This window comes from Primulina eburnea, chromosome 1, assembly GCF_022965805.1.
Source record: "Primulina eburnea isolate SZY01 chromosome 1, ASM2296580v1, whole genome shotgun sequence".
Taxonomy (NCBI): domain Eukaryota; kingdom Viridiplantae; phylum Streptophyta; class Magnoliopsida; order Lamiales; family Gesneriaceae; genus Primulina; species Primulina eburnea.
The window spans coordinates 36,967,003-36,994,218 of NC_133101.1; the positions used below are offsets into that span (position 1 = coordinate 36,967,003).

The 27,216-nt window shown below is 36.9% G+C and overlaps 1 protein-coding gene across 18 annotated transcripts; it reads left to right on the forward strand.

Annotated features, from left to right (window-relative positions):
* Positions 1–1,014: 1,014 nt before the first annotated feature.
* On the forward strand, positions 1,015–11,140 carry LOC140829782 (uncharacterized). 18 transcript variants are annotated; one of them, XM_073193121.1, is made up of 11 exons: positions 1,015–1,175; positions 1,904–1,988; positions 6,367–6,502; positions 6,601–6,645; positions 6,716–6,790; positions 7,461–7,577; positions 7,643–7,717; positions 7,834–7,908; positions 7,984–8,249; positions 8,329–8,532; positions 8,612–8,704. In XM_073193121.1, exons 2-7 carry the CDS (start codon positions 1,977–1,979, stop codon positions 7,675–7,677), a joined length of 420 nt encoding a protein of 139 aa, XP_073049222.1. In that variant the 5' UTR covers positions 1,015–1,175; positions 1,904–1,976; the 3' UTR covers positions 7,678–7,717; positions 7,834–7,908; positions 7,984–8,249; positions 8,329–8,532; positions 8,612–8,704. The 18 variants fall into 18 exon arrangements, with proteins under 18 accessions (XP_073049222.1, XP_073049235.1, XP_073049176.1 ...); XM_073193134.1 differs by having other exon boundaries at positions 6,389–6,502; XM_073193075.1 differs by having other exon boundaries at positions 6,389–6,502; positions 6,614–6,645.
* The last annotated feature ends 16,076 nt before the right edge of the window (positions 11,141–27,216 follow it).

Below are 27,216 nucleotides of genomic sequence, written 5' to 3' on the forward strand. Positions count from 1 at the left end.
CTTAACTGAACTGAACTGGATCGCCTGATCAGACTAAACCACAGTATACTGGGTGGTAGAGATCATCACAGCCCTTGGACTGGATATCCGTACCAATAAATGAACTGATCTGAACCAGTAAGTGACCACCGGGTGAAGTAATAATCCCATGATAATGAAGTGGCCACAAGCAATATCGCATAAATCTCAAAAATGAATATTTTATATTTTTGCACGTAACATAATTAAATATCCCGCATTAATTTTACCGAATGGGTTGGATCGTCCCCAGGCTCGCTGCGACCTAAATCTTACATGAAAAATATGCAAATGATTTTAACTTGACCAAAACTTTGTAATTGAATCCAAAAACGAGACAATTACGCCCAATGCCTTCGTATTTAATCATGACTCCGTGCCAACTCGAACCAACACTGAACCATCATTTAGTCATGATTAAAATACACCTAAAATGATGAAATAATGCTCCCAAAATTTTACAATTCGAAATTTGGTGAATGGAGGCCAAAAATAAGAAACGCTCTTTCGAGAGTCATTTTGGCACATCGCACCATAAAATCTCGTACAACCTTTAAACTTAAGTGAATCACAAACGGCCAAAAACACGACATTCCTAACTTGATGAGGTACTGTCCAGTGCAAGGCCATAGGCTAAAAGCCAACCAAGAACTCAAACGAGCCTCCAAACCGAAGCACAAAGTTGCTGTCAAACAAATACACACTACAAGGAAAAATGGCTATACTGACATTTTCTTAGTGACATTTTTAAAATAATGTCGTTATTACATACATATCATGACATTGATTACACATAAAATTTTTTATAAAAAAAATATTAAATTAGATATGTTATAATGACGTTTTTAATGAATGCCACTAAAAGTTCTTATTTTTCCCACTCATTTCCAATTTTTTAATCTCTCACTCTCACTCTCACTCTCATTAAAAAACAAAAAAAAAATTAATTTAATTAAAAGGAAAAAAAGGAAAGAACGATGGACTAATTTATACAGTGTGCCAAATCTCTCTCGCGCTCTTTCTCCCAAATCTCTCGCGCACTTCTCTTTTCCCTCGTTCAGCCGCTAATCCTTCCTTCTTATTTTTTTTCTAGTGTCACGGTTTGAGATTTGTCCAGCCGCTTCTCATTTTCAAATTTGTCCAGCCGCTCATCTCCGGTAAGTTCCGAATCCCTTGTTTTGGAAGAGATTTTGGTCACGGTTTTTTTATAAGAGTTTTTGATTCATAGAGAAGAGGAGTTCGATTCATTTGATTCGCTTCATTGATTTATTGAGAATAGAGGAGTGTTTGATTTTGAGTCACAATTTTTGTGATTACAAAGTTGATTCATAACATAAATATTGTTCTTGGTTCTTCTTTGTCTCTAAATATTCGCTTGATTGGTTTATGATATGGCTTGATTGGTTTAAGATATTTGGAAATGTTGAATTTTTCCCTGGAAATGCGATCAATATGGACAAAATATATAGAAGCTTGAAAAGGATTATTTTAAAATGTATGCTTGTATCGAATCTTGGGGTACAGTATGATGAACACGGTTCCCCAAGTAAAGTTGGAAAAATGCAGAAATGTCTGGATTATATTGTTTTTCATTGCTATTTTCAGTTAAAATTCTTCATCTTATCGTGCTTGAAATTTATCTACTTATTTTGGGTACAGTTACTCTATGTATTTGAGTTCTTTGCTTAGACCTGATGGAACACTTATGATGATACTTAATAGCTTGCTTCTGATTATAATTTTTGGTTGGCAATAATCATTTATAGTAATTGTTGATCATCTGGTAATAATTTGCAATTTTAGAAGGCCTTAAAACTTCAATTTAGATTTGATTTTGAACTCTTTAAACCTACTGTTTATGGCCCATGGTGCTCATCGATTGCAGGAGAAGTTTATTGAACTGTTCAGCAGGGAGGCTTATGCTTGTGCATTTCTCGATCGCAAAAGTTATATAGCATATGACCATTTATGTAATGCTTCCCTCTATAGTTTTGTTGGATGTGTTCATAATTGAATTTGAATTTCAACTTTTTTATGGCAAATTCAAGATTTAGTATCTATGTTCTCGATATTCAGTTTTTTTTTTTTTTGAAAATCAATATGTTTTTATTTAGTTATGAAGTTAAATGATTAATTGTTTGAGATTCAAGATTTGAAATGTTTTTTGAGTGTCACTTCTATTTCTGAAAATCATCCAGAAAAGGGCTTTTACTACCGTTATAGAGTGATAATTTCTTGCTAGGTCACATTTTCTAGAAGTGCAACTAATCATATGATGCTATGTCAGTGTTTGATGCATATGGAACATATATATAGACTGCTACATTCTTTATCTGGGTTTAGGATATCGCCGTTAAAAGTGGTGATCTCAAAGCTAACTTATTTTCTTTAAAATGATTGGAAATAATAAAAGTATATGAAATTAATTTATAAAAAAAATATAACTATCTATAAGGGATTTTTGGGTTTCACTCTAGTTTACTTTTGTTCACATATTTTTTTTGTTATTAAATTATTGTTGTGTTTTGATACACTAATTGTATATATCTTGTTCGATATTTTACTCCCCACATACACAAATTATATATTTGTTTGCTGGACTAGTTTAAGTATATCTTTTTACCAGAATTGTGATGGATAAAAGTTGGATTTTTTTGCCGAGACAAGCCAAGGAATACAGGAAAGGACTTGAGAGTTTCTTAGATTTTGCATTTTCTAATGCAAACATAAATGGAATGATTGCGTGTCCTTGTGCAAAATGTAAGATTGGCATATGTGTTTCAAGAAAGGATGCTTATGATCATTTGACGGTTGATGGATTTATCAAAGGTTATACTCACTGGGTGGCTCATGGAGAGATAGCATGTAGTGTATCTTCAATATCTAGTTCTGTTCCATCTCGTGATGATGTAGATGATATGGAGGGATTAGTTAACGATGCTTTTGGGGTCCCACAAAACGATGGTGATACAATCAATACAGTAGTATTTGAAAAGGATAAAGAGATTCCAATCGGAGAGGCCGAGAAATTCTATAAACTAATTGATGATTTACAAAAAGAGTTATATCCCGGATGCAAGAAATTCTCAAAACTTTCATTCATCATTCGCTTGCTTCACTTAAAATGTCTTGGAAAAATTACCAATAAAATCTTCAATATGCTTTTGGATTTGTTGAGAGAAGCATTTCCAAATGCCATGAAAGATTTACCAAAGTCATACTATGAAGCAAAGATATTGATGAAGCAATTAGGACTTGGTTATGAAAAGATCGATGCTTGTCCTAATGATTGCACTTTATACTGGCGGTTGGACGAAGAAAAAGTTCGATGCAAAACATGCAACGAGCCTAGATGGGAAACATCTGAAAATGATCCTATTGGTGACAAGAGGAAAGTTGCACGTAAGGTTTTATGGTATTTTCCAATAAAGCCTAGGTTACAACGTTTTTTCATGTCCTGCAAAACAGCAGTCCATATGAGATGGCATTCTGAATCTCGCATGAAATACGGTTACATGCGACACCCAGCTGATTCCCCAGCTTGGCAAACGTTTGACCATAACCACCCTAAATTCGTAAAGGATCCCCGAAACATAAGGCTAGGATTAGCTTCACATGGATTTAATCCATTCAAAGATATGAGTGTGGCACATAGTACGTGGCCAGTCATTTTAGTGCCTTATAATCTTCCACCATGGATGTGTATGAAACAACCATACTTTATGTTATCATTGCTAATACCTGGTCCATCTGCTCCTGGAAATAACATCGACATCTACTTGCAGCCCCTTGTTGCAGATTTGAAGGATTTGTGGGAGGTAGGAGTGCAGACATATGATGCATCAACCAAGCAGAATTTTCAATTGAATGCCGCATTATTATGGGCTATAAGTGATTTTCCTGGATATGCAACCCTATCTGGGTGGAGCAACAAAGGTAAATTTGCATGCCCAGTGTGCCACAAATTTACACATTCATGCTGGTTAAAAAAAATAGCAGAAAATATTGTTATATGGGACACCGCAAATTTTTGAACGGTGATCATGAGTTTTGCAAAGATGCTCAAAATTTTGATGGCACAGAAGAGTATGGAAGACCATCACCCATACTTTCGGGAGACACAGTGATCAACGAGTCGAAAAATTTTAATTTGAAATTTGTAAAAACAGTTGATGATAATCCAGAACTACCATTCAATTGGAAAAAGTTGAGTATTTTCTTCGATTTACCATATTGGAAAGATAATGTGGTACGCCACAATCTTGATTTTATGCATATTGAGAAGAATGTGTGCGAATCAATTTGTGGGACACTGCTGAATATGGAAGGAAAAACAAAAGATAATATTAAATCACGTCTTGATTTGCAAGAAATTGGAATAAGATCAGCACTTCATCCTATTGAGAAAGGACCAAGTAGAGTTTATCTGCCTCCAACATGTTATTCAATGGGCAAAAATGAGAAGGGCACATTTTGCAAGGTTTTGAAAAAAGTTAAAGTTCCAGATGGCTATGCTTCTAACATTTCACGGTGTGTTCAAATGAAACCGGCAAATTAATTGGTCTAAAAATCCATGACAACCATATTTTGATGCAGCAGTTGTTGCCGGTGGCACTACGTAGAACTTTGTCTAAATCAGTCCGGACTCCTTTGATTAGATTGAGTAGGTATTTCAGAGAGCTATGTTGTAAAGTAATTTCTCCTACTAATGTGGTTCGTCTAAGGAAAGATATTGTGGTGATCCTCTGTCAATTGGAGAAGATTTTTCCTCCCTTATTTTTTGACATAATGATTCATTTGACTGTACATTTGACTACTAAAGTACAACTTGTTGGACCAGTTTACTATCGTTGGATGTATCCAATAGAAAGGTAAAAACAAATATTATTGATATTATTTTATTTAAATTATTATTTTCACTAAATAATACAAAATTTATGTTTTTGGTATAAGGTACTTGGGGACATTGAAGTTATATGTTCGAAATAGAAGTAGGCCAGAAGGATCCATTGCTGAGGGGTATTTGGCTGAGGAATGTTTGACATTTTGTTCTTTTTATTTAGCTGATTATGTAGAGACAAAATTCAATCAATCAACAAGAAATGATGAGACTACTATCGGCTCAACATTCGCATTGGACATGTTTACGGCCTCTGGTTATGCACTTGGAAAGCCCATTGTAACTAAGTTTGATGAAGAGACATTAAAGAAGGCACATCAATATGTGTTACTCAACTGTCATCACATACAATCTTATATAGAGTATGTGATTATATATTTCATTGTGTTTAAATATATAATCATCGATGTTTATCAAATCATCTTTCTTAATTTGCAGTGAACACTGTCAGATTTTGAATCTTACTCATTCCGGTCTTCCACCACACCAAATTGAACGTATGCATAGTGAGTCTTTTGCCTCTTGGTTTTCGAAACATGTAAGTTTCTTTTGTAATTGTCATTAAGGTTAAATATTATGATTTTAATACATAATTTATCAATTTTTTTTGTGTGATAAATTGAAAATAAAAATCCTTAACAAGATGATCCAGTATCAAATGATTTGACATCACTTGCCAGAGGCCCAAATTTCATAGGGATACGGTATGAAAAATTCATTTCCAATGGTTTTAGGTTTCATACAAAAGAAGTGGAAGGCCAGAGAAAAACTTAGAATTGTGGTGTAATTGTTTGGGCTACCACTTCAAGTTATTCGAGTATAAGAGATCAGAATCCAGTATCAAGTGAACCTGATTATTATGGGATTTTGCAAAATGTGATTGAGTTAGATTATGAGGGAGGTCGAAAAGTTGTTTTATTTGAATGTGATTGGGTCTCCAAAGGCAAATGACTAAAACTGGATGAAGATGGTTTTATGTTGGCCAATTTTACAAATGTGAAGCGTCACAACGAGCCTTATATATTAGCATCACAAGCCATGCAAGTTTTTTATGTGGAAAATCCAGTTGATTGTAATTGGCATGTAATTATCACCACCGATGCACGAGCAAAGTATAAAATGCAACCTATGGCAGATGTTGATACATATCTTCAAAGTTGTATTTGTAATCCTGAAGACGAGGATGAACATGAAGAAGTCATTTGGGTTCGGATGATGTTGCAGGAGTTGAAATTGATGTTGATGCATGATGAGAATTAGTTAATGATGAAATTTTTTCTTGCATATATATTTTTTTATCTTTAGTTAATATGATATAAAGTGAAACTAGTAGAGTGGATTTGTGATAGAAAAATAATAATAACATTATGTATTTTATTTTCATTTTTCACTCTAGATCTTTTATTTATCATATCAAAGGATATAACTAACTTTTTTTTATCTTCAAGTTCTGGCTCTTTCTCTTGATAGGAATGGCTCGTGAGGGTAAAACTGTTGGAAAACCTCATTTTCAACATCAAGATAAGGCAAATACACAATCTCGAATTATGATTGCCAATCACGCAGCTCGAAGTTCAAAAAAAGGTAGCATGTAACTTTATACATCAAGGATATGTTTGCTGATTTTGTATTACTCTTATTGGACCTTTTGATTTTGTCTGAATTTTATGTACTTTGTTAAGTTGCTCTTGCAAGAGAACTCGGTAGCATGAATGATAGCGGAAAAGGTTAGCATTTTCTTGTTTATAATTAAAAACTCAACTTACTTATATTTTGGTGTTATCAAAACTTGTGCAGAAGTTCAAAACATACAAGGTATGTTGAATAACCAAATGGATGGAGTTTCAAAGCACCAACACAATGATTTACAAGGTATTAAATATAAAAGGATATGAAACTTATAGCATTAATTTTTATTTGAAACGATTAAGTTTGGATATGTATAATGCTTACTTCATGTTTTATTTATTCTATATAAAAGTATTTGTAATTTTTAACCTTTTCTTTTGATAGGAATGACTCGTAAGAGTAAAGTTTTTGGAAAATCTCGTTTTCAACTTCGAGATTAGGAAGATACACAACCACGTATTATATCTGCCAATTATGTAACTCCAAATTCAAAAAAAAGAGGTATCATCACATTTTACACAAAAACAATCTGTTTGTTGCTTGTGTATAACTCTTATTTGACCTTTTGCATTTGTATGAATGTTGTATACTTTGTTCAAGTCAGTCTTGCAAGAGAACTTGGTAATAACATGGTAGCTAGCGAAAAATGTTAGAACTTTGTTGCTTATAACTAAAACTTAACTTGCTTATATTTTGGTGGAGTCTATACTTGTACAAAATGTCAAAACATACAAGTTATGCTAAATAACCAAAATGATAAAGTTTCAAAGCAGCAACACAATGATGTACAAGGTATGATATATAAAAATATATGAAACTTAAGTAATTTTTATTTCAAAAGATTAAATTTTGATATAATTCGGTATAATGCTTATTAATGCTTTATTTATCTTATATAACTTGCTTTTGATAGGAATGGCTCTTAAAAATAAAAATGTTGGAAAAACTCATTTTCAACTTCAAGATGAGACAAATACTCAACCACTGATTTTGATTGACAATCACACAACTCGAAATTCAAAAGAAAGTGGTAGCATCTTATTTATAATTATAAACTTAATTAGCATATATTTTGTTGAAATAACGCTTGTGCAGATTGTCAAAGCATACAAGGTGCATCAAGAAACTAAATAGATGAAGCTTCAAATCAAAATGACATTGAATTACAAGGTAACATCCTAAAAATTAAGATATAGAAAGACATGCAATTATAGTTTTTTACATTTGGATATAACTTGTTATAATACTTACTTCATCCTTTATTTATCCATATAAAAAACATACAGGTTTGACTTCTAGGATCACATTCAACAATAACCCACATGTTGAAAATGATTTTATGGACGAAGAATCTGATCAAGGTAACATATACGAAAAATGTAATAACTCATTTCACTTTATTTATTCAATAATTTATTTCTCTTTTTTGCATCTAGATGTAGATAGCGAAAGTGAATCTCTTGACGCTGAGAAGAAAACTAGAGGCCCTCCATTTATGAAAGAAATTTGTGGTAGACCTAGCACGCTGCCACGTATTAAGATTCGATGTGATGATATGGGACGTCCTATTGGATCAAGAAGAAATAAATTTACTAATTTTTTGGGTACTTTGGCAAGAAATGGTAAATTTTGTCCGATTGACGTGGAAGATTGGCATAAAATGCCCCTAGATAGTAAGAAAAAAATGCTAGATGTTATAAAGGTAATTGAAATGTTATTGAATAATTTTATAATTAAATAATTTTTTACTATGATGGTAAATTGTCTAAATGCCTTTGTAGGAAAAGTACGACCTTCCTCCTGGAACAAAAAGTTGGACGCTTTGTTCAATAGCAACAAAATTGAGAAACTGGAAGTCAGAACTAAAACAGAAGTATTATGATCCTGAGTTGCCAATGCAAGTTCTTCTTGAAGAAAGAGATAAAAGAGCTTTTGTAGAATAATATGTGAAACTAGTTTCTCAGTGGAACTCAAAAAAATCAAAGGTATACAATATTTTATATGTTTATAAAAATGTTCATGTAGACATTTGTCTTGTGTACCAAGTTGAATTTAATGTATCAGGAGAGAAGTGAAAAAAATAAGATTGCTCGGAACCAAAAGATAATGAATCAGACAATTGGAAGAAGATCTTTCGCTCAAGTGCAACAAAAATTGGTAATTTATCCTTTTAATCTTATAAATCTACATGCATTAGAATCTAAAAACTTTTAACCAATTACATATTAGAAAAAAGAAAAAGGGCGACCTCCATCAAGAGTTGAATTATTTCATTCCTGTTTCACTCATGTTAATGGAAGTCCCTCAGGCAACATTGTGGCAGAAAAATTGGTAAGTTGTTTTATAAACTTCAACTAGATTACTTTCAAAGTTATTTGTTTTCATAATCATTATGAATAAATTATGGATTTTGATTTTTTAGTGAAGGCTGCAATGAAAGAACTAGAAAATCAACTTCCTGAAGATGAGGATGATCAAATTGGTCAAAATGACGTATTTGCTCAAATCATTGGACCAGATAGATCAGGCCTGAGTGCTTATGCTTGGTGATGGTGTTAACCCATCTGATTTATGGGGAGAAGTTCCAAGCCGTAGTACATGCAATCGAATAGTGATGGAGCAAAAGACAAAGGTAGCAAAAATGGATGAGCAAATTAGAAAACAAGGCCAACACATTGCAATGTTAGAATCAAAGATTTGCAATCAACCAAACCAAAACCTTGTTTCAAATTACAACAAAATACAACACACAACATCCTCTAGTAGTCCATTATCTCCAAGGGTAAAGTCTTTTTTCTAGTTTTATTACTTCAGAAATTAGTACTTTATTGATTCAGCATTGGCCTTTTGGTTTAAGAATATACGTTAGATCATATAGTACGCATGGCGCGCCTATTTAAAAAAAATTTGGGCTTAACCTAGTCGCGCCTATTCAATACATAGTCTGATAGGATTTTTCTTTGAAAGATTAGTGAGTAAAAAATGGTATGGAAGAAACTGGTCTTTATTACAGTTTGAATGTGTTTAATTTGTGTTCCATATTGTTTAACTTTTCTGGATAGTTTAATTTGCTCTAATTTCATCATCTAGTTGCTCCGTTGTTTCATTTCATACTGGCATCAATTTTTTAATCACCTCAATCGTGTACCTCAGAAACTGTTTCCTTGAGGGCGTTACTCATTCATCAATCTCGCAGTAGATGTTGGGTGATGTCTGATGATATGTTGCTCGTGAAAGTGTTTTGCGTGAGTGTTAAGCTATTAGGCAAACTACGGGACTGCAACATGTGGATTACGATTTACTTGTCTTACAAAGTGAAAAGTAGTAGGTATGGAAGTTTAAGAATGAGGCATGTGAGGGGCATTATATATTTGCATTACTGCTGGAATGATTTACGATTTAGTTTATGCCTGAATGTTACACGAGCTGATATATTTATATTAATGCTGGAAGTAATTTCTGATTTCCGAGAACTAGAATCAAAGTCATTGTAAAATTAGTACTTTTCTTTCATGATCAATGCTCTTCTTGACTGCCTTATGTTAAATTCTTGAAGTTGTGCATATATGTGTTCTTAGCTGCTAGAATCAGGCCTCAATTTGAGACGATATCATAGAATTTTATAACCTTGATATTATTTATTATTTGATGTGGCATGATGAGTTGGAGTTTGCTTTTTTGTAAGCTATGTTTTGTGTGAGCTTATAATTATCTCAAGTTAGCCATTTATTGATTTAGATAGTATATTTTGGTTGAGAATATATATTACATGTATATTTGTTTTCATGAGTTAACTAATTTGAATGATGTTTCTTTATGCTTTTTTGTTTTCTGGCTAGCTGACACACTCATTAGCATAATGGTTGTTGATGATTGTACTTTGTAATTGTTTTTATCAAAACTTTCTCTTTTGCACTTTCACGTAGATTGGATGTTCTGTCTCAATAAAAAATCTATTTGATTCGACGAAAATTGTGGCAAAAAGAGTGGTTCGTAGCATGGATCCAAATACCGAAGTAGGAAGATAGACGTTGGGACCAAATTGGTGTGAAATACAAGTTCTAGTGCTCCTAGAACGGGAAGAGAGTTTGATTAGGCCATATGATCTTTTACAAAAGGTTGGGGATGCACTTGGAGGAATGATAGCTTGGCCTTGTCATTTGGTATGATATTCAACTTTTCAATTAACTAGTATTTATTATTATGTCCGTCATGTTATTATCTTTTTAAACCAATATCAATTATATTTACAGCTGACAGTTAATGAGGAAGATTTCTACTAGGTGCATTTGGATATTAATAATTTTCCAGTTTATCATTTGGTATGATATTCACTAGTTGGAATTAAATTTTAATCTCTTTATTTTGTGTTTCTTTAATTTTATTTCATTCATACAAATATATGAATTTTTATTGTAGGTGATAAGAATATTTGATTTTGATTAAGATGAGATGATTGAATAATGAAGATGCGTCACAAGTTTCCTTATGTTTTGCTTTAGAAGACTTGATTGTTTGTTAGTTCATAAACTAAATATATTTGGTACATTTGTTGTGATATAGATGTTTTTCGAGATAACAAATTTGTCAGTCTTATACATTAATGATTGCAAAATAAAAATTAATGACAATGCAATTTAATTTCTATTTTAAAATTTTGTATTTGTATTTATGTTAATTTGTTATATCCTTGAATATTATGTCATGAAAATATTGAAAATCGTTGGCATTTCATAAAATATGACATTTTTTATGTCACAATAGAACTTTAAATCATGTACATAAAAAATGTCATTGTAAAACTCATATGGAGACATTTCAAAAAGTCATTATAAACAACTATTAATGACAATTTTCAATATCCTTATATACTAGTATAGAATACATTTGTAAAAGTGTCATTACAGATTACATAATAGACATTTTAAATTAACCTTATAACATATCATTAGTGACATTTTTTATTGTCACTATAAATAATATACACGACATTTTTAGTTGTCATTATAAATTATGTTACCTGACATATAAATTTGTCATTATTGCTATAATAGCAAGGCATGTATAAATGTCTTTAAAACATGAGTTTTCCTGACATTTAAAATTGTCATTATATGAATAATTAGTAACACGTATGAAGTTATCATTAACGTCTTATAATGACATTAAAAAATGTCAGGAAGTTTAATACGACATTGGAATAGACGACATTTGTTTTAGGTGTCACTAAAACATAAATGTCAATAAATATTGAATATGATGACATTTATTATTGTCACCATAAGCATTTATTCTTGTAGTGACAGCAGCAGCGCTTGCGTTCCTTTGCGTTGTTTGCGAGGCTAATGGCCATTGGGGCTCGAACCACCAACCATAGCCTCTCCCCAACATTGTAACGTATGGTTTGAACCATGGTTAAGGGCCCTAGGCCAGCCACAATCCAACCCACACCAGAAACGTGACCACACTCCCAACCGAGATCAACAAACTGCACGTGAGGGACGTTGCTGTTGTTTGCTGTCATGGATCATTCCAATGGCCATTTGGTTGACCATGGAATGATCTAGACATGAAGGGGTATGGTATGGACCATGGCTAAGGGCTAAAGAGCCAATCAAGACCCACACCACACCATGATTTCGAAACACAACACACACACAACAACCAGAATTTTTCCAAAACCGAAGGGGCTGTTCTTGTTTATTTTTGAAACCGATTGGGACGTGAACCGATCCATGAAAGGGCATCTTTTTCATGTCCTAGACATGTCAAGGAAGGGTTCTAACCATGGCTATAGCCCCTAGGGCAGCCAAGATCAGAATCATCCTCCTTTGACAGCAAACAAGAAAATCAAACACAAAGTGACACTAGGGATGAGTTGCTGTCAATTTCTGAATTCCAACATGCATCGGGCTTGATAATGGACCGACATGGTCCTAATACACCCTAGTACATGTCTAGGTGCCGTCTTGACAGCCTAGGATCGAGCCACCCTCCGGAAAAAACAAAACAGCCGAAACCGTGAAGCATGAAAGAAACCAGAAAATTCTGTGCATGCATTTTCGAATGGTGCTGAATAGATTTTCGGTTTTGATGATTAAAATCTTGAACATGTGATGTAAAAATTTCAGTATATGGCTTGATTGAGGAGTGAATGAAAATATAATCATGCCTTGGTTCTTTTAGAAAGAAAAACGAACGAAACGACGACGCGGCGCGGAGAAGACGGAGTGCTCTTCACTTTCTTGCTTCTACTAGATTTTCTCTCTTATTTTTCCCTAGCTCACTCTCGATTTTTACTCTGAATTCTCTCTGAATTTCGGTGCAAGGGAGAGGGGGAAATGGTCAGGAGGAAAATGAAGGGGAGTTGCAATATAGAAGGGATTTAAATGGCATGACCAAGTCTTGCTCTCTTTGAATTTGTTAGATGAGGACTTGGTTTGATATCCAAAAGATTTTTGGAGGGATAATTGAGGGCATGACCGATTATTCCATGTCAAAACAAGGCAAGGATAATGATTGATTATTAATGGTGATTAAAAATGAAGGGGTTATCATTCTAAGAAATAATAAGGAAAGAGTCAAAGGTGGTGAGTTGCCAAAGAAATATTAAATCATCTATGAGGTGGCCGAAATTATGCTATTAAGTGGAGGTGAAATATTGAATAGTTAGTGTATTTTAGATCTTTAGACTCTTATCTATCCATTAAATAATTTATTGAATTAACACATTAATTATGGAACCTAAATGAACTTATTTCCTACTTACCTCAAGTTACTTAAATAATTCCTTAAACATTCTTTTACCTTAAATTAACTTATTCTTTAGCTAAAATAAATTCTGGGAATGTCTTCTTAATATTAAATTTTATCTCAAAACTCTAACTCCAGTCCGACCTCACTTAATTAACTGAAAAGATAACAATTAAACTACTGCACAAAATAATTAAATTTAAAGAAAAGAATTTAAATCCTCATGCATAAAAATCATTTTAATTTAAATAAGAAATTATGCATGGCTTATATGTAGTTTGGTTTACGGGTTCTACAACTCTCCCCCCTTAAAATAAATTTCATCCTCGAAATTAAAACTTACCGAATAGCTCGGGGTAACAACTCCTCATCTCTGGCTCAGACTCCCATGTAGCTTCATCCTCTGAATGGTTAAGCCATTTGACTTTGACTCGCTTAACCAGCTTGTTCCAAAGCTTCTTTTCCTGTTTGTCTAAGATCTGCACTGGTCTCTCTTCATAAGACAGGTTCGGGTAAGCTGCAACGGCTCACAGTTGAAGACATGCGAAGGACTTGCAATGTAATTACTCATCATAGAGACGTGGAACACATTGTGTACTCCGGCCAGATTCAGCGGAAGAGCATCACGATACGCTAGCGTCCCAACTCTGTCGAGGATCTCAAATGGTCCGATGAATCTCGGACTGAGCTTTCCTTTCTTTCCGAATCGCATGACATCCTTCATAGGTGCTACCTTCACGAAATCATGGTCGCCAACGGCAAACTCTAGATCTCTCCTCCTCTTATCTGCATAGCTCTTCTGTCGGCTTTGTGCGGTCCTCATCCTATCTCGGATCTTGACTACTACATCGGCAGTCTGCTGAATAATCTCCGGACCCAATTATGCTCTTTCCCCTACTTCATCCCAATGAATAGGAGATCTACACTTAAGACCATACAGTGCTTCAAACGGAGCCATATCAATAGACGACTGGAAGTTGTTGTTATAGGTGAACTCCACTAATGACAAGTTCGACTCTCAAATCCCAGAGAAATCCATAACACAAGTGCGGAGGAGATCCTCCAAAATCTGAATAACTCACTTTGACTGCCCATCTGTCTGAGGGTGGAAAGCTGTGTTAAACAAAAATTTCGTACCCATAGTCGAATGCAAACTCTTCAAAAATTAGGAAGTGAATCTAGGGCCTCTGTCAGATACGATAGAAACGGGAATACCAGGAAGTCAGACGATCTCCCGGATATACAACTCTACATAATGAATCATGGTGAAAGTCGTCTTGATAGGCAAGAAGTGCGCTGATATGGTAAGACGATCAACGATCACCTAGATAGCATTTGATCCTCTGACTGACTTCGGCAGACCAGTCACGAAGTCCATGGTGACATTCTCCCACTTCCACTCGGAAAGGGGAAGAAGCTTGAGCATACCTGCTGGTCTCTGATGCTCTGCTTTCACAAGCTGACAGGTCAGACACTCGGATACAAAACGCCGGATATCCTTCTTCATTCCTGGCCACCAGTACAACAACTGCAGATCTTTGTACATCTTTGTACTCCCCGGATGAATAGAGTACGGTGACATATGGGCCTCGGATAGAATATCTGCTCGGATAGAATCACTGCTAGGAACCCAAATCCTGTCTTGGTATCTCACAATACCGTCGCTAACTGTATACAAGACACTGCCCTTGGCCTCATATCTCTGCTTCCACTTTGCCAATTGTTCATCTGCTGACTGCCCACTTGGAATACGATCTAGAAGAGAGGACTGAATAGTCAAGGTAGATAGACGGGGAACTCTACCTCGAGGATAAGTCTCTAGATCAAATCTCGGCATCTCCAACTGGAGAGGTTTAGAAACCACTAAATGAGCCATTATTGCGACTTTCCTGCTCAATGCATCCGCAACTACATTAGCTTTACTCGGGTGGTAGCTAATGTCACAGTCTTAATCCTTCACTAACTCCAACCAACGCCTCTGACGCATATTGTGGGGACCCGGGCTCTAAATCGTTTCTATCTGGGATTAATTGGATCTGTGAGAAAATGTGGGGCAAATTTTCGCTTTTTGACATTAATTCTAATGTTTATAAATCAAGCACAAGAGAGTTTTATGTTTTATTTCACAACATAAATACATGTCTTATTCTAATCCATCATCAAAACTAGTGTTTAATACAAACCATAAACTACAAATAATACAAGTCTAGTCAGAGCCACTAGTCATCTTCTGCGCCCGTAGTCACCACGCTATCTCGATCTCATCTCTGTCGTGACCCAGATCCTGCCCACCTGTTGTTATGCACACATACAGACATAACAACAGCCGGAAACTCCAGTGAGAACAAATTCCAGTATAAAACATGTACACATGCTAACATAAAATAATGAATCATGCATAAAAGCAATAATAATGGGTTCCATAGTCTATGAAACCAATCTATATAAGCATGCAATGCAAATCAAATCATGTCTTGACTCAACTCGACTCTACTCTAGGGATCCCGGGGTGAATAAGACGTCACTGTCTGTTACCTACCCTCCCAATCAGGGTAATTGTACGTCTTACTCCTAGACTTCGGTCGTGTCTGTATCGTGTCTACAATCGGAGGAAGTTTGCTCCTATGTGTCGATACACCGAACGTCTAGTTTGACAATTCTGTCAATGACTCTCCTATCTCAATGCTTGAATATAAATCTATAGACAAAGCATGATCATATCAAGAGATGTGAATATAAAACTATAAACAAATCCAAATCACATCAAAGAGATAAACAATAAATCTAAGTATGTGATTTTGTTGGGAACTCAAATTGAATCTCATTTGAGTTGTGTCATCCCCAAACAAAACATGAATTATACCTTTCGTCGTACAATTTGTCGTAGTCGAAGTCTCGATATCAAAGTTGCCAATACAAATCTGAAATGGCATCATCAATGTACATTCTATCAAACTCTAACTCAATTCAACACATTTTACTCAACAATCAATCTCAGTACAATTCAACGGCATATCGGCCTAGTTTCTCGATACCGGCTAATCCAACTTTCAACACATATCACCAATCCATAATTCTCAACTCATAAACATCATCATAGTCATGTGATACTACCCAAAATCTGCATAATTTAGTTCTAAACATGCTGAAATTCATAACAATTGCTTACGATCATATTTCTTCGATCCGACTTCGAATACATGATCATTAACTTCACAAGAACACATAATCTAGTGTAATTTATAATTTCCCCAGTTACCATATCTCAAATCATGCAGGAATTGAAGGAAACTTACAATCACCTTCTAGCTAATAATGAGAGGAGCTCAAAACCGAAATCGGATTAACGTTTGGATGTAAAAATCTTGTACAAGTTAGCTTTTAAAAGAAAAGAGCCTTCCTTCTCCTTGAACCTTTCTCTCGGTGGTCTCAGCTAAAATGGGAAGGAAGAAGACACCTCTCTATATATATATCTTGCATGGCCTAGGACAAATGGCTTGTTCTTTGAAGTACATGTCTCGCGCATATGTGCGCCTTATCTCGCGCATGTGCGCCAATGTCTCTGGACGTGTCGCGCATATGCGCGCCTTATCTCGTGCATGTGCGCCGATGCTACTGTAATTCTCGTACATATGCGAGCATATCTTCGCGCATGTGCGTCATCTGTTCTGTCCTTTTTTTAATATTTTCGCATCTCATCTCACTTAATACCTCCTCTTGCATGTCATGCATACTCATATCTTCCGAGTCTCACGTCAATGAAGACTAATAATCTCGAGCCTTACATTTCTCCCCCTCTAAGAATTGATTTCGTCCTCGAAATCGCAGTACATGAAAGGTAGTATAATCAAAACTGAAAAATCACTTACATCATGTAAATAACTCGGAATGTTTTGTCTCATATCCACTTCTGTCTCCCAAGTCTCTTTTTCGATGCCATGACGACTCCACTGGATTTTCACTAGTGGAATAGTCTTCGTTTTGAGCTTCTTTTCTTTCCGATCAAGAATCTGTATCGGTTGTTCAACATAACTCGATGTCTGATCAAGCTCGGCTTCGTCAGGGTGAATAACATGAGAAATATCTGGCATATATCTACGTAACATCGATACATGAAAAATGTCATGTATCCCAGATAAACAAGGAGGAAGAGCCAATCGATAAGCTCGATCGCCAACCTTTTCAAGAATTTCGTAAGGACCGATGTATCTAGGGGACAACTTCCCGCGTTTGCCAAATATGACAACGCCTCGGAAAGGGGAAATCTTCAAGAATACCCTGTCTCCCTGCTCGAATACCAACGGCCTACGTCTGATATTAGCATATTTGGCTTGCCTATCCTGTGCCGTCTTCATTTTTTCTGAATGATTTTTACCTTCTCAGTCATTTCACGGATCATATCAGGCCCAAGTTCTGGTACCTCAGATATATCATCCCAGTACAACGGAGATCTGCACTTCTTGCCATACAAAGCTTCAAACGGTGCCATCTCGATACTCGTCTGATAGCTGTTGTTGTACGAGAATTCACACAACGGTAGTGAATCTTGCCGAATTGTGCCAAAATCTAGCACTACACCTCTCAACATGTCCTCTAAGTCTGGATAGTCCGCTCTGACTGTCCGTCTGTCTGGGGATGATAAGCAGTACTCAGGTGTAATGTCGTACCTAAGGCCTGCTGCAAACTGTGCCAAAAGTGTGAAGTGAATCGTGGATCACGATCTGATACGATAGACTTCGGCACACCATGCAATCTGACTACCTCTTTGATATATATCTCAGCCATCTGATTGTGTCGGTATGTCATTCTGTATGGAATAAAGCATGCAGATTTGGTTAGTCGATCAATGATGACCCAAATCGCATCACAGCCCCGAGATGATCGAGGTTACTTCGTCACGAAATCCATGGAAATGTGATCCCATTTCCATTCTGGAATAGATAAACTCTGAAGTAAACCTCCGGGCTTCTTTCTCTCAGCCTTCACCTGTTGGCAGTTTAAGCACTTAGACACAAATTCTGCAATATCTGTCTTCATCTGTTTCCACCAGAATTGTGTCTTCAGATCTTTGTACATTTTACGGCCTCCAGGATGAATGCTAAACCGACTACAGTGCGCTTCTGACAATATCTGTTGTTTCATATCTGAAACATCTGGCACTACAAGACGGTTATTCACGTATAGAACATGATTATGTACCTGATATTCTGACATATGCCCTGATCTGACCATCTGAATTGATCTCTGAACATTCTGATCCGTTCTTTGTGCTTCTTTAATTCCCATAATCAAATCTGGCTCAACTTGAATCGAAGAAAGTAGCAATGGTCTACTACCTGTATCAAATGCTAATCCAGACAAACAGCAATCTTCAACTAAATTCGAAACCCCTATCGTCGACAAGGATAAAGCACAAACCTTTCGACTCAAGGCGTCTGCTGCTGCATTTGACTTCCCTGGATAGTATTTGATTTCGCAATCAAAGTCTTTCAACAGATCGAGCCATCTGCGCTGTCTCATGTTTAATTCTGACTGAGAAAATTAGTACTTTAGGCTTTTATGATCCAAGTAGATCTCAAATTTCTCGCCATAAAGATAATGACGCCAAATCTTTAATGCAAATACGATAGCCGCCAATTCAAAATCATGAATTGGGTATCGAGTCTCGTGAGTCTTCAGCTGTCTCGAGGCGTAAGGAATCACATAACCTCGCTGCATAAGAACACACCCCAGCCCTCTGTGAGATGCATCACAATATACAACAAAATCACCCGTACCTGAAGGAATCATCAAGACAGGTGCACTAGTCAGCCTCTTCTTCAATTCTAAGAAGCTAGACTCACAATCTTCAGACCACACAAATGGCGCATTCTTCTGTGTCAACTGGGTAATCGGTTTCGCAATGCTGGAGAAATCTTTGATGAATCTTCTGTAGTACCCTGCTAGACCTATGAAACTGCGTATCTCTGGCACAGAAGTCGGTCTCGGCCAACTGATAACAGCTTCACTTTACTCGGATCCACCGAAATACCGTCTCCAGATATGATATGACCCAAGAAGACAACCTGTCTCAGCCAAAACTCACATTTTGACATCTTAGCATATAATCTTTCATTTCTCAGTGTTTGCAACACAATTCTCAAATGATTGGCATGCTCATTCAGATTCTTAGAGTACACCAAAATATCATCAATAAAAACAATCACAAACTCATCCAAATACCTCTGAAAGATGTGGTTCATCAAACTCATAAACACCGCTGGAGCATTCGTTAAACCAAAAGGCATGACAACAAACTCATAGTGTCCATACCTGGTCCGGAATGCTGTCTTCGGTATATCAACATCTCGAACTCTGAGTTGGTGATATCCCGATCGCAAATCAATCTTGGAATAGATAGAAGATCCCTGCAACTGATCAAATAAGTCGTCGATTCTAGACAAAGGATATTTATTCTTTATCGTTGCCTTGTTCAGTTGCCTGTAATCTATACACAATCTCATAGAACCGTCTTTCTTTCGCACAAATAGCACTGGAGCGCCCCAAGGAGATACACTGGGTCTGATATATCCCTTGGTTAGAAGATCTTCTAACTGTGCTTTCAGTTCTTTCAGCTCTATCGGCGCCATCCTATACGGAGCTCTATAAATAGGAACGGTACCTGGAATAAGATCTATGCTGAAATCAACCTCTCGGGCTGGAGGTAACCCTGGAATCTCGTCAGGAAATACATCTGCAAACTCCCGTACTACTGGCAAATCTGCCAATGTCGGGCTCGATTTCTGTAGATCTACAGAATAAATAAGGAACCCCTCTGCTCCTTTCTGTAGCAATCTACTCATAGTCAAAGCAGATACCAAGGGAATCGGAGATCTGGAACCCTTACCATAGAATTTCAACTCCTCTGTCATTTCAGGTCTGAATCTGACAATCTTGTGGAAGCAATCTACGGTAGCTCTGTACTTAGTCAACATGTCAATCCCAACAATACAATCAAAATCAGATAGACCAAGTACAACACAATCTAAATCAATCTCATGTCCCTCAAACTATAGTATACAGTGTCCTACTGAAGTCACAGATATAAGACCACTTCCCAACGAAGAAGAAATAGATACTAAAGTAGACATTGACTCGACAGGCAAGGAATGCAACAATGCAAAACGTTCTGATATAAATGTATGTGATGCACCTGTATCTATCAGCACATATGCAGGATAACCGCAAAGAAAACAGTTACCTGCAATCACGTCGTCTGGCGCATCCTGTGCCTGCTCCTCTGTCAATGCAAACACCTGAGCCTGTTGTCTGGGAGGTTGGCTCACTGTCTGGCCACCTCTGGCTCTAGGCTAGGACTGTGTAGGCGTGGGCTGGAAGGAATGGACAGACGAAGCTTGCCACTCGGGCTGAGCTACTGAAGCTGATGACCCTGCACTCTGAAATCTCTGGGCACCTTTTTGGGGACAAACTCTGGCGAAGTGTCCCGGCTGTCTGCAATAGTGACAACGGCCCATGACTCCCTGACACTGCTCCGTGGCATGCTTGCCTCCACACGAATTGCAATAAACACCACTATACTCTGAACTCTGACCCTGACCTCTCTGTCGGGATCCACTGGAGCTCGACGAACTGCTCCCTGATTTCTTAAACTGCTTGCCCTTAGGCTTCAAAAACTCTTTCTTGCCACTACTGCTTCCACTATCAAATCGAGGAGGAGTTAGTGGAAATTGTACGGTGGCCGATGGCGTCGGTCTCTGACCCTGAACACTATAGGAAGCTCCACGCTGCCTAATCAAGCCAGCCTCTGCTCCCTTTGCTCGGTTCAGCGCCTCAGAAAAAGTGTTGGGTCGCTCCGTGTTCACTAAGGTGAAGATATCTGGATTCAAACCATTTATGAATTGATCGGCGACCGTCTCGTCATTCCCTGCTACATGTGGTGCAAATCGAAGCAAGGAAGAAAATTTGGCAACATACTCCTCTATGTTCCATTGCCCCTGTCTCAAGTTGGCGAACTCTGCCCCTTTGTCTTTTCGGTATGACACTGGAAAGAAACGTTGATAAAATTCATCTTTAAAGACTTTCCAAGTAATATCAATACCTCGATGTTCTAGGGCTCGTTTCGCCGTTAGCCACCAACTCTTGGCCACTTCTTGCAATTGATGCCCAATCAGCTTTACTCTACGTTCATCTGAATATGCAAGTGATTCAAATAACATTTCTATATCATCCAGCGAGCTTTCGCAATCCGCTGCATTCTCAGTGCCTTTCAAAGTCGGGGGTCGGAACGACTGAAACCGCTTCAACAGAGTCTCCATCGGGGTAGCAGTTACGTCCATCTGAGTACCTGACGTACTCCCCTGTTCTGGCACTTGTCCTGCAGCTGGTTGCGGTATCCTTCTAGGCGGCATATTTGGTTATCAAACAGGTTAGTACACAGTCTATACAAGCTGTCTCAGCCCTCCTCTGATCCAGAATCGGTTCTGATTCAGTCTGGGCAATTATATGCTGTAAATCAACTCAGCTACAATACAACATATAATAAGGAAAGCAATAAATCATACTAGCACATCAAAAGCAATGAAGATGACTCGATCTACCCTGCTCATTCTATTCTATCTCAGTCTGCAGAACCTACTGCTCTGATACCACCTGTTGTGGTGACCCGGGCTCTAAATCGATTCTATCTGGGATTAATTGGATCTGTGAGAAAATGTGGGTCAAATTTTCGCTTTTTGACATTAATTCTAATGTTTATAAATCAAGCATAAGAGAGTTCTATGTTTTATTTCACAACATAAATACATGTCTTATTCTAATCCATCAATCCAAACTAGTGTTTAATACAAACCATAAACTACAAATAATACAAGTCTAGTAAGAGCCACTAGTCATCTTTTGCAACCGTAGTCACCACGCTATCTCGATCTCATCTCTGTCGTGACCCAGATCCTGCCCCACCTGTTGTTATGCACATATACAGACATAACAACAGCCGGAAACTCCGGTGAGAACAAATCCCAGTATAAAACATGTACACATGCTAACATAAAATCATGAATCATGCATAAAGCAATAATAATGGGTTCCATAGTCTATGAAACCAATCTAAATAAGCATGCAATGCAAATCAAATCATGTCTTGACTCAACTAGACTCTACTCTAGGGATCCCGGGATGAATAAGACGTCACTGTCTGTTACCTACCCTCCCATTCGGGGTAACTGTACGTCTTACTCCTAGACTTCGGTCGTGTCTGTATCGAATGTCTACAATCGGAGGAAGTCTGCTCCTATGTGTCGATACACCGAACGTCTAGTTTGACAATTCTGTCAATGACTCTCCTATCTCAATGCTTGAATATAAATCTATGGACAAAGCATGATCATATCAAGAGATGTGAATATAAAACTATAAACAAATCCAAATCACATCAAAGAGATAAACAATGAATCTAGTATGTGATTTTGTTGGGAAACTCAAATTGAATCTCATTTGAGTTGTGTCTTCCCCAAACAAAACATGAATTATACCTTTCGTCGTACAATTTGTCGTAGTCGAAGTCTCGATATCAAAGTCGCCAATACAAATCTGAAATGGCATCATCAATGTACATTCTATCAAATTCTAACTCAATTCAACACATTATACTCAACAATCAATCTCAGTACAATTCAACGGCATATCGGCGTAGTTTCTCGATACCGGCTAATCCAACTTTCGACACATATCACCAATCCATAATTCTCAACTCATAAACATCATCATAGTCATGTGATACTACCCAAAATCTGGCATAATTTAGTTCTAAACATGCTGAAATTCATAACAATTGCGTACGATCATATTTCTTCGATCCGACTTTGAATACATGATCATTAACTTCACAAGAACACATAATATAGTGTACTTCATAATTTCCCCAATTACCATATCTCAAATCATTCAGGAATTGAAGGAAACTTACATCACCTTGTAGCTAATAATGAGAGGAGCTCAAAACCGAAATCGGATTAACGTTTGGATGTAAAAATCTTGTACAAGTTAGCTTTTAAATGAAAAGAGCCTTCCCTTTCCTTGAACCTTTCTCTCGGTGGTCTCAGCTGAAATGGGAAGGAAGAAGACACCTCTATATATATATCTTGCATGTCCTAGGACAAATGGCTTGTTCTTTGAAGTACACGTCTCGCGCATATGCGCGACATCACTCGCCCATATGCGCGAGACCTACGGGTCTCGGCAATACAACACCTCGCACATATGCGCGCTTCATCTCGCGCATATGCGCCAAGGCTTCTGGAGGTGTCACGCATATGCGCGTCTTATCTCGCGCCTGTGCGCCAATGTCTCTGGACGTGTCGCGCATATGCGTGCCTTATCTCGCGCATGTGCGCCGATGCTACTGTAATTCTCGTGCAGATGCGCGCATATCTTCGCGCATGTGCGCCATCTGTTCTGTCCTATTTTGAATATTTTCGCATATCATCTAACTTAATACCTCCCGTTGCATGTCATGCATACTCATATCTTCCGAGTCTCACGTCAATGAAGACTAATAATCTCGACCCTTACACATATTCATCTCTCTCTGCGTAAAGAAGTACTTGAGGCTCTTGTGGTCGGTAAAGATCTGGCACTTCGCCCCATAAAAAAAAATGACTCCAAATCTTCAAGGCAAATACCAGGCGGCCAACTCTAGATCATGGGTAGGGTAATTCTTCTCATGGATTTTCAGCTGACAAGAAGCATACGCTATCAACTTCCCATGCTGCATCAATACTGCGCCCAAACTGAGCTTGCTTCAAAGTATCGAAGCTCTTCTGACACTCCTCGCTCCACACAAATTTAACATGCTTCTTGGTCAATGATGTGAGTGGAATTGCAATGGAAGAGAATCCTCGAATAAACTTCCGATAATATCCTGCTAGCCCAAGGAAACTACGGATCTCGGATGCATGCTGCGGCATAACCCAATCTCTGACTGCGGCAACTTTCGCTAGGTCTACTTCTGTAGAACCTGTAAATTAGACTACGTATAAGCCATGCATAATTTTAGTGTTTAAATATGATTTTATTGCATGAGAATTTAAATTCTTTTCTTTAAATTTAATTATTCTATGCAGTAGTTTAGTTTCTACCTTTTTAGTTAAATAAGTGATGCCGGACTGGAGTTGGAGTATGGAAATAAAATTTAATATTTTGAAAACATTCTTAGAATTTATTTTTGATAAATAATAAGTTAATTTAATGCAAAAGAATGTTTTAGGAATTATCTAAGTAAATTAAATATTTAGTCATGCATGCAAGATAAGGGCATTCCTTAATTGAATTATTAATTCACAAAAATATTTAATGGGTAGATAAAACACTAAAGATTTAAAATACAATATTTAAGAAATATTTTCCTCCCATTATCCTTTAATTTTCGGCCCCTCCTTGTTTAATTTAAAAATAGTTGTCAACCCATTTATTTAATATCTTTCCTTATCTCTTCATGGTAGAATAATTCCCTCAATTTTAATCCCCAAGAATTAATAAATTAAACAATATTCTCCCATGATTTGGTAGATAAAAATCGGCCACCCCTTTTTTTTAAAAAAAAGATTTAATATTAATTTACAACTCATTCTTTATTATCTTCCTTGATCTTTTCTAGGCAGATATTCTCCCCACTTTTAAATCACTAACAAGTAATTCATTAAGCAATTTTCTCATTGAACCTAGACTTTTTTTCGGCCCCTTGCACCTCTAATATCCCCAAAGAATCTTTTGATATCATTCTATTTTCCTCATCTCACCAACTCACTAGGATAGCAAGATTCATTCTTCCTTTATCTTGAAAATTTCCTTCATTCTTCCGAGCCATCTTCCCTCTCCCCATTCTCGAAATTCAGAGCATAATATTGAAGGGAAAAACCGTGAGAATTTAGGGAGGAAACAAGAGGAAAAATATTGAGAAATCGAGAAAGAAAACAAGGAAGCGAGCACTCCGTCTCCTCCGCGCCGCATCACGTTTTCAATTGTTTTTCGTTCAAACAATTCCAGGAATGCATATGTTTTCTTTTACTCTTAAATCAAGCCATATAGGTGTTTTTAAACATCACATATACATGATTTTATTGCAAAAAAATCGAAATACATATCATTATTTTCGAAAACATGGATGAAGATTTTCGGCCTTTCCTTGTGCTCCTCACGGCTTCATTGTTTGTGATTGTTTCAGGTGTTGGCTCGACCCTAGGCTCCTAAGGCTGCATCTAGACATGTACTAGGACAAGTTAGGACCATGTGGCCCATTAGTTCAAGCCCCACGCATGCTGGACATCAGAAATGACAGCAACTCCCCAAGCATGCCCTTTTGTGTTCGATTTCTCATGTTGTTGTCAAATGAAGATGTTTCTGATCTTGGCTGCCCTAGGGGCTATAGCCATGGTTAGAACATCTCCTTGATATGTCTAAGACGTGACCAAGTCGTTCTTTCGAGGCTTGGTCCATGATGGAATCAGTTTTCAAATAAAAACACAAGAACAGCCCCTTCGTCCCTTCCCTTTTTCCTTCATGTGTATTTTCGTGTATATGGTGTTAGTCTGGATCATGGTTGGCTCTTTAGCCATTAGCCACGGTTCACACCATACCCCTTGATGTCTAGATCATGCCATGGTCAATCAAATGGCCACTGGAATGACACGGGACAGCAAACGAAGTAATACTCCCCACGCATGCAAGGGTGCTTCTCAGGTGGGAGTTTCGATTGATTCTAGTGTGGTTCGAATTGTGGCTGGCCTAGGGCCCTTAGCCATGGTTCAAACCATTCCTTAGGATGTTGGTCAGAGGTTCTGGTCGGTGGTTCAAGCCCCAATGGCGTATTTTAGGAGCATTATTTCATCATTTTTGGCGTATTTTAATCATGAATAATTGATGATTCGATGTTGGTTCGGGTTGGTAAGAAGTCATGATTAAATACTAAGTCGTTGGACATAATTGTCTCGTTTTCGGATTTAGTTACAAAGTTTGGTTAGGAAAATCGTTTGCATATTTTTCATGTTAAATTTAGGTCGCAGGGAGTCTGGGAACGATCCAAGCCATTCGGTAAAATTAATACAGGATATTTAATTACGTTGTTTAATTACATTACGTGCAAAAATATAAAATATCCATTTTTGAAAATTATGCGATATTGCTTGTGGCCATTTCACTATTATAGGATTATTGTATCACCGGTGGTCACTTACCGGTTCAGTTCAGTTCCACCCAGTATACTGTGGCATTAGTCTGATTAGACTTTTATTACTTCACCGGTTGTCAATTACCGGTTTAGTTCAGTTCAGTTCATGGGGCCACTTGCGTATAACATATTCTCAACAGAAAATTATTATTACATGTTATTTCATGACAGGGCTCTACGGAGCAAACATTTCACTTACGATTTTCAGTTCAGTTACGCACGTATTATAAGTACTCATGACATGATATATTTATGTTACTCCAGACTCATGACATTTTACCTTGCATACAATTTTATTATTTATTTACTTACTCGTTATTTACTATATATGTATGCTGAGTCTTTAGAATCACTAAACTTGATTGTTGTAGGTGCTGATGATGTCGGGATCGAGGGCGGGGACGAGTGAGCCAGCTCGAGTCGGCAGTAGTGGGACCCGAGGACCTCACTTTTCAGCATTTATTATTTTTATTACTCAAACATTTTTATCTATCGTTGGATAAATTTTTAACTGTTATTTCGCAAACATTAATTTCTTCCGCTGCTATTTTGAACATTAAACTTAATTTATCAGTTTATTTTATGAATGAGGCATTTTAATTATTTAAAAAGAAAATTTTTAATTTTTCGCAAATTTTCAAACACGAAATTTTAGTCCTTTATAACCTCAATACCACTGCTAGAAACAATGTGG

Excerpts from the sequence above, each read along its gene's own strand:
- LOC140829782 (XM_073193109.1), top strand. The coding sequence starts at position 7,887 with ATGGACGAAGAATCTGATCAAG. Across the intron at positions 7,909-7,983 it reads GGACGAAGAATCTGATCAAG|ATGTAGATAGCGAAAGTGAA; the intron begins GTAACATATACG and ends TTTTGCATCTAG. Across the intron at positions 8,250-8,328 it reads AAATGCTAGATGTTATAAAG|GAAAAGTACGACCTTCCTCC; the intron begins GTAATTGAAATG and ends ATGCCTTTGTAG.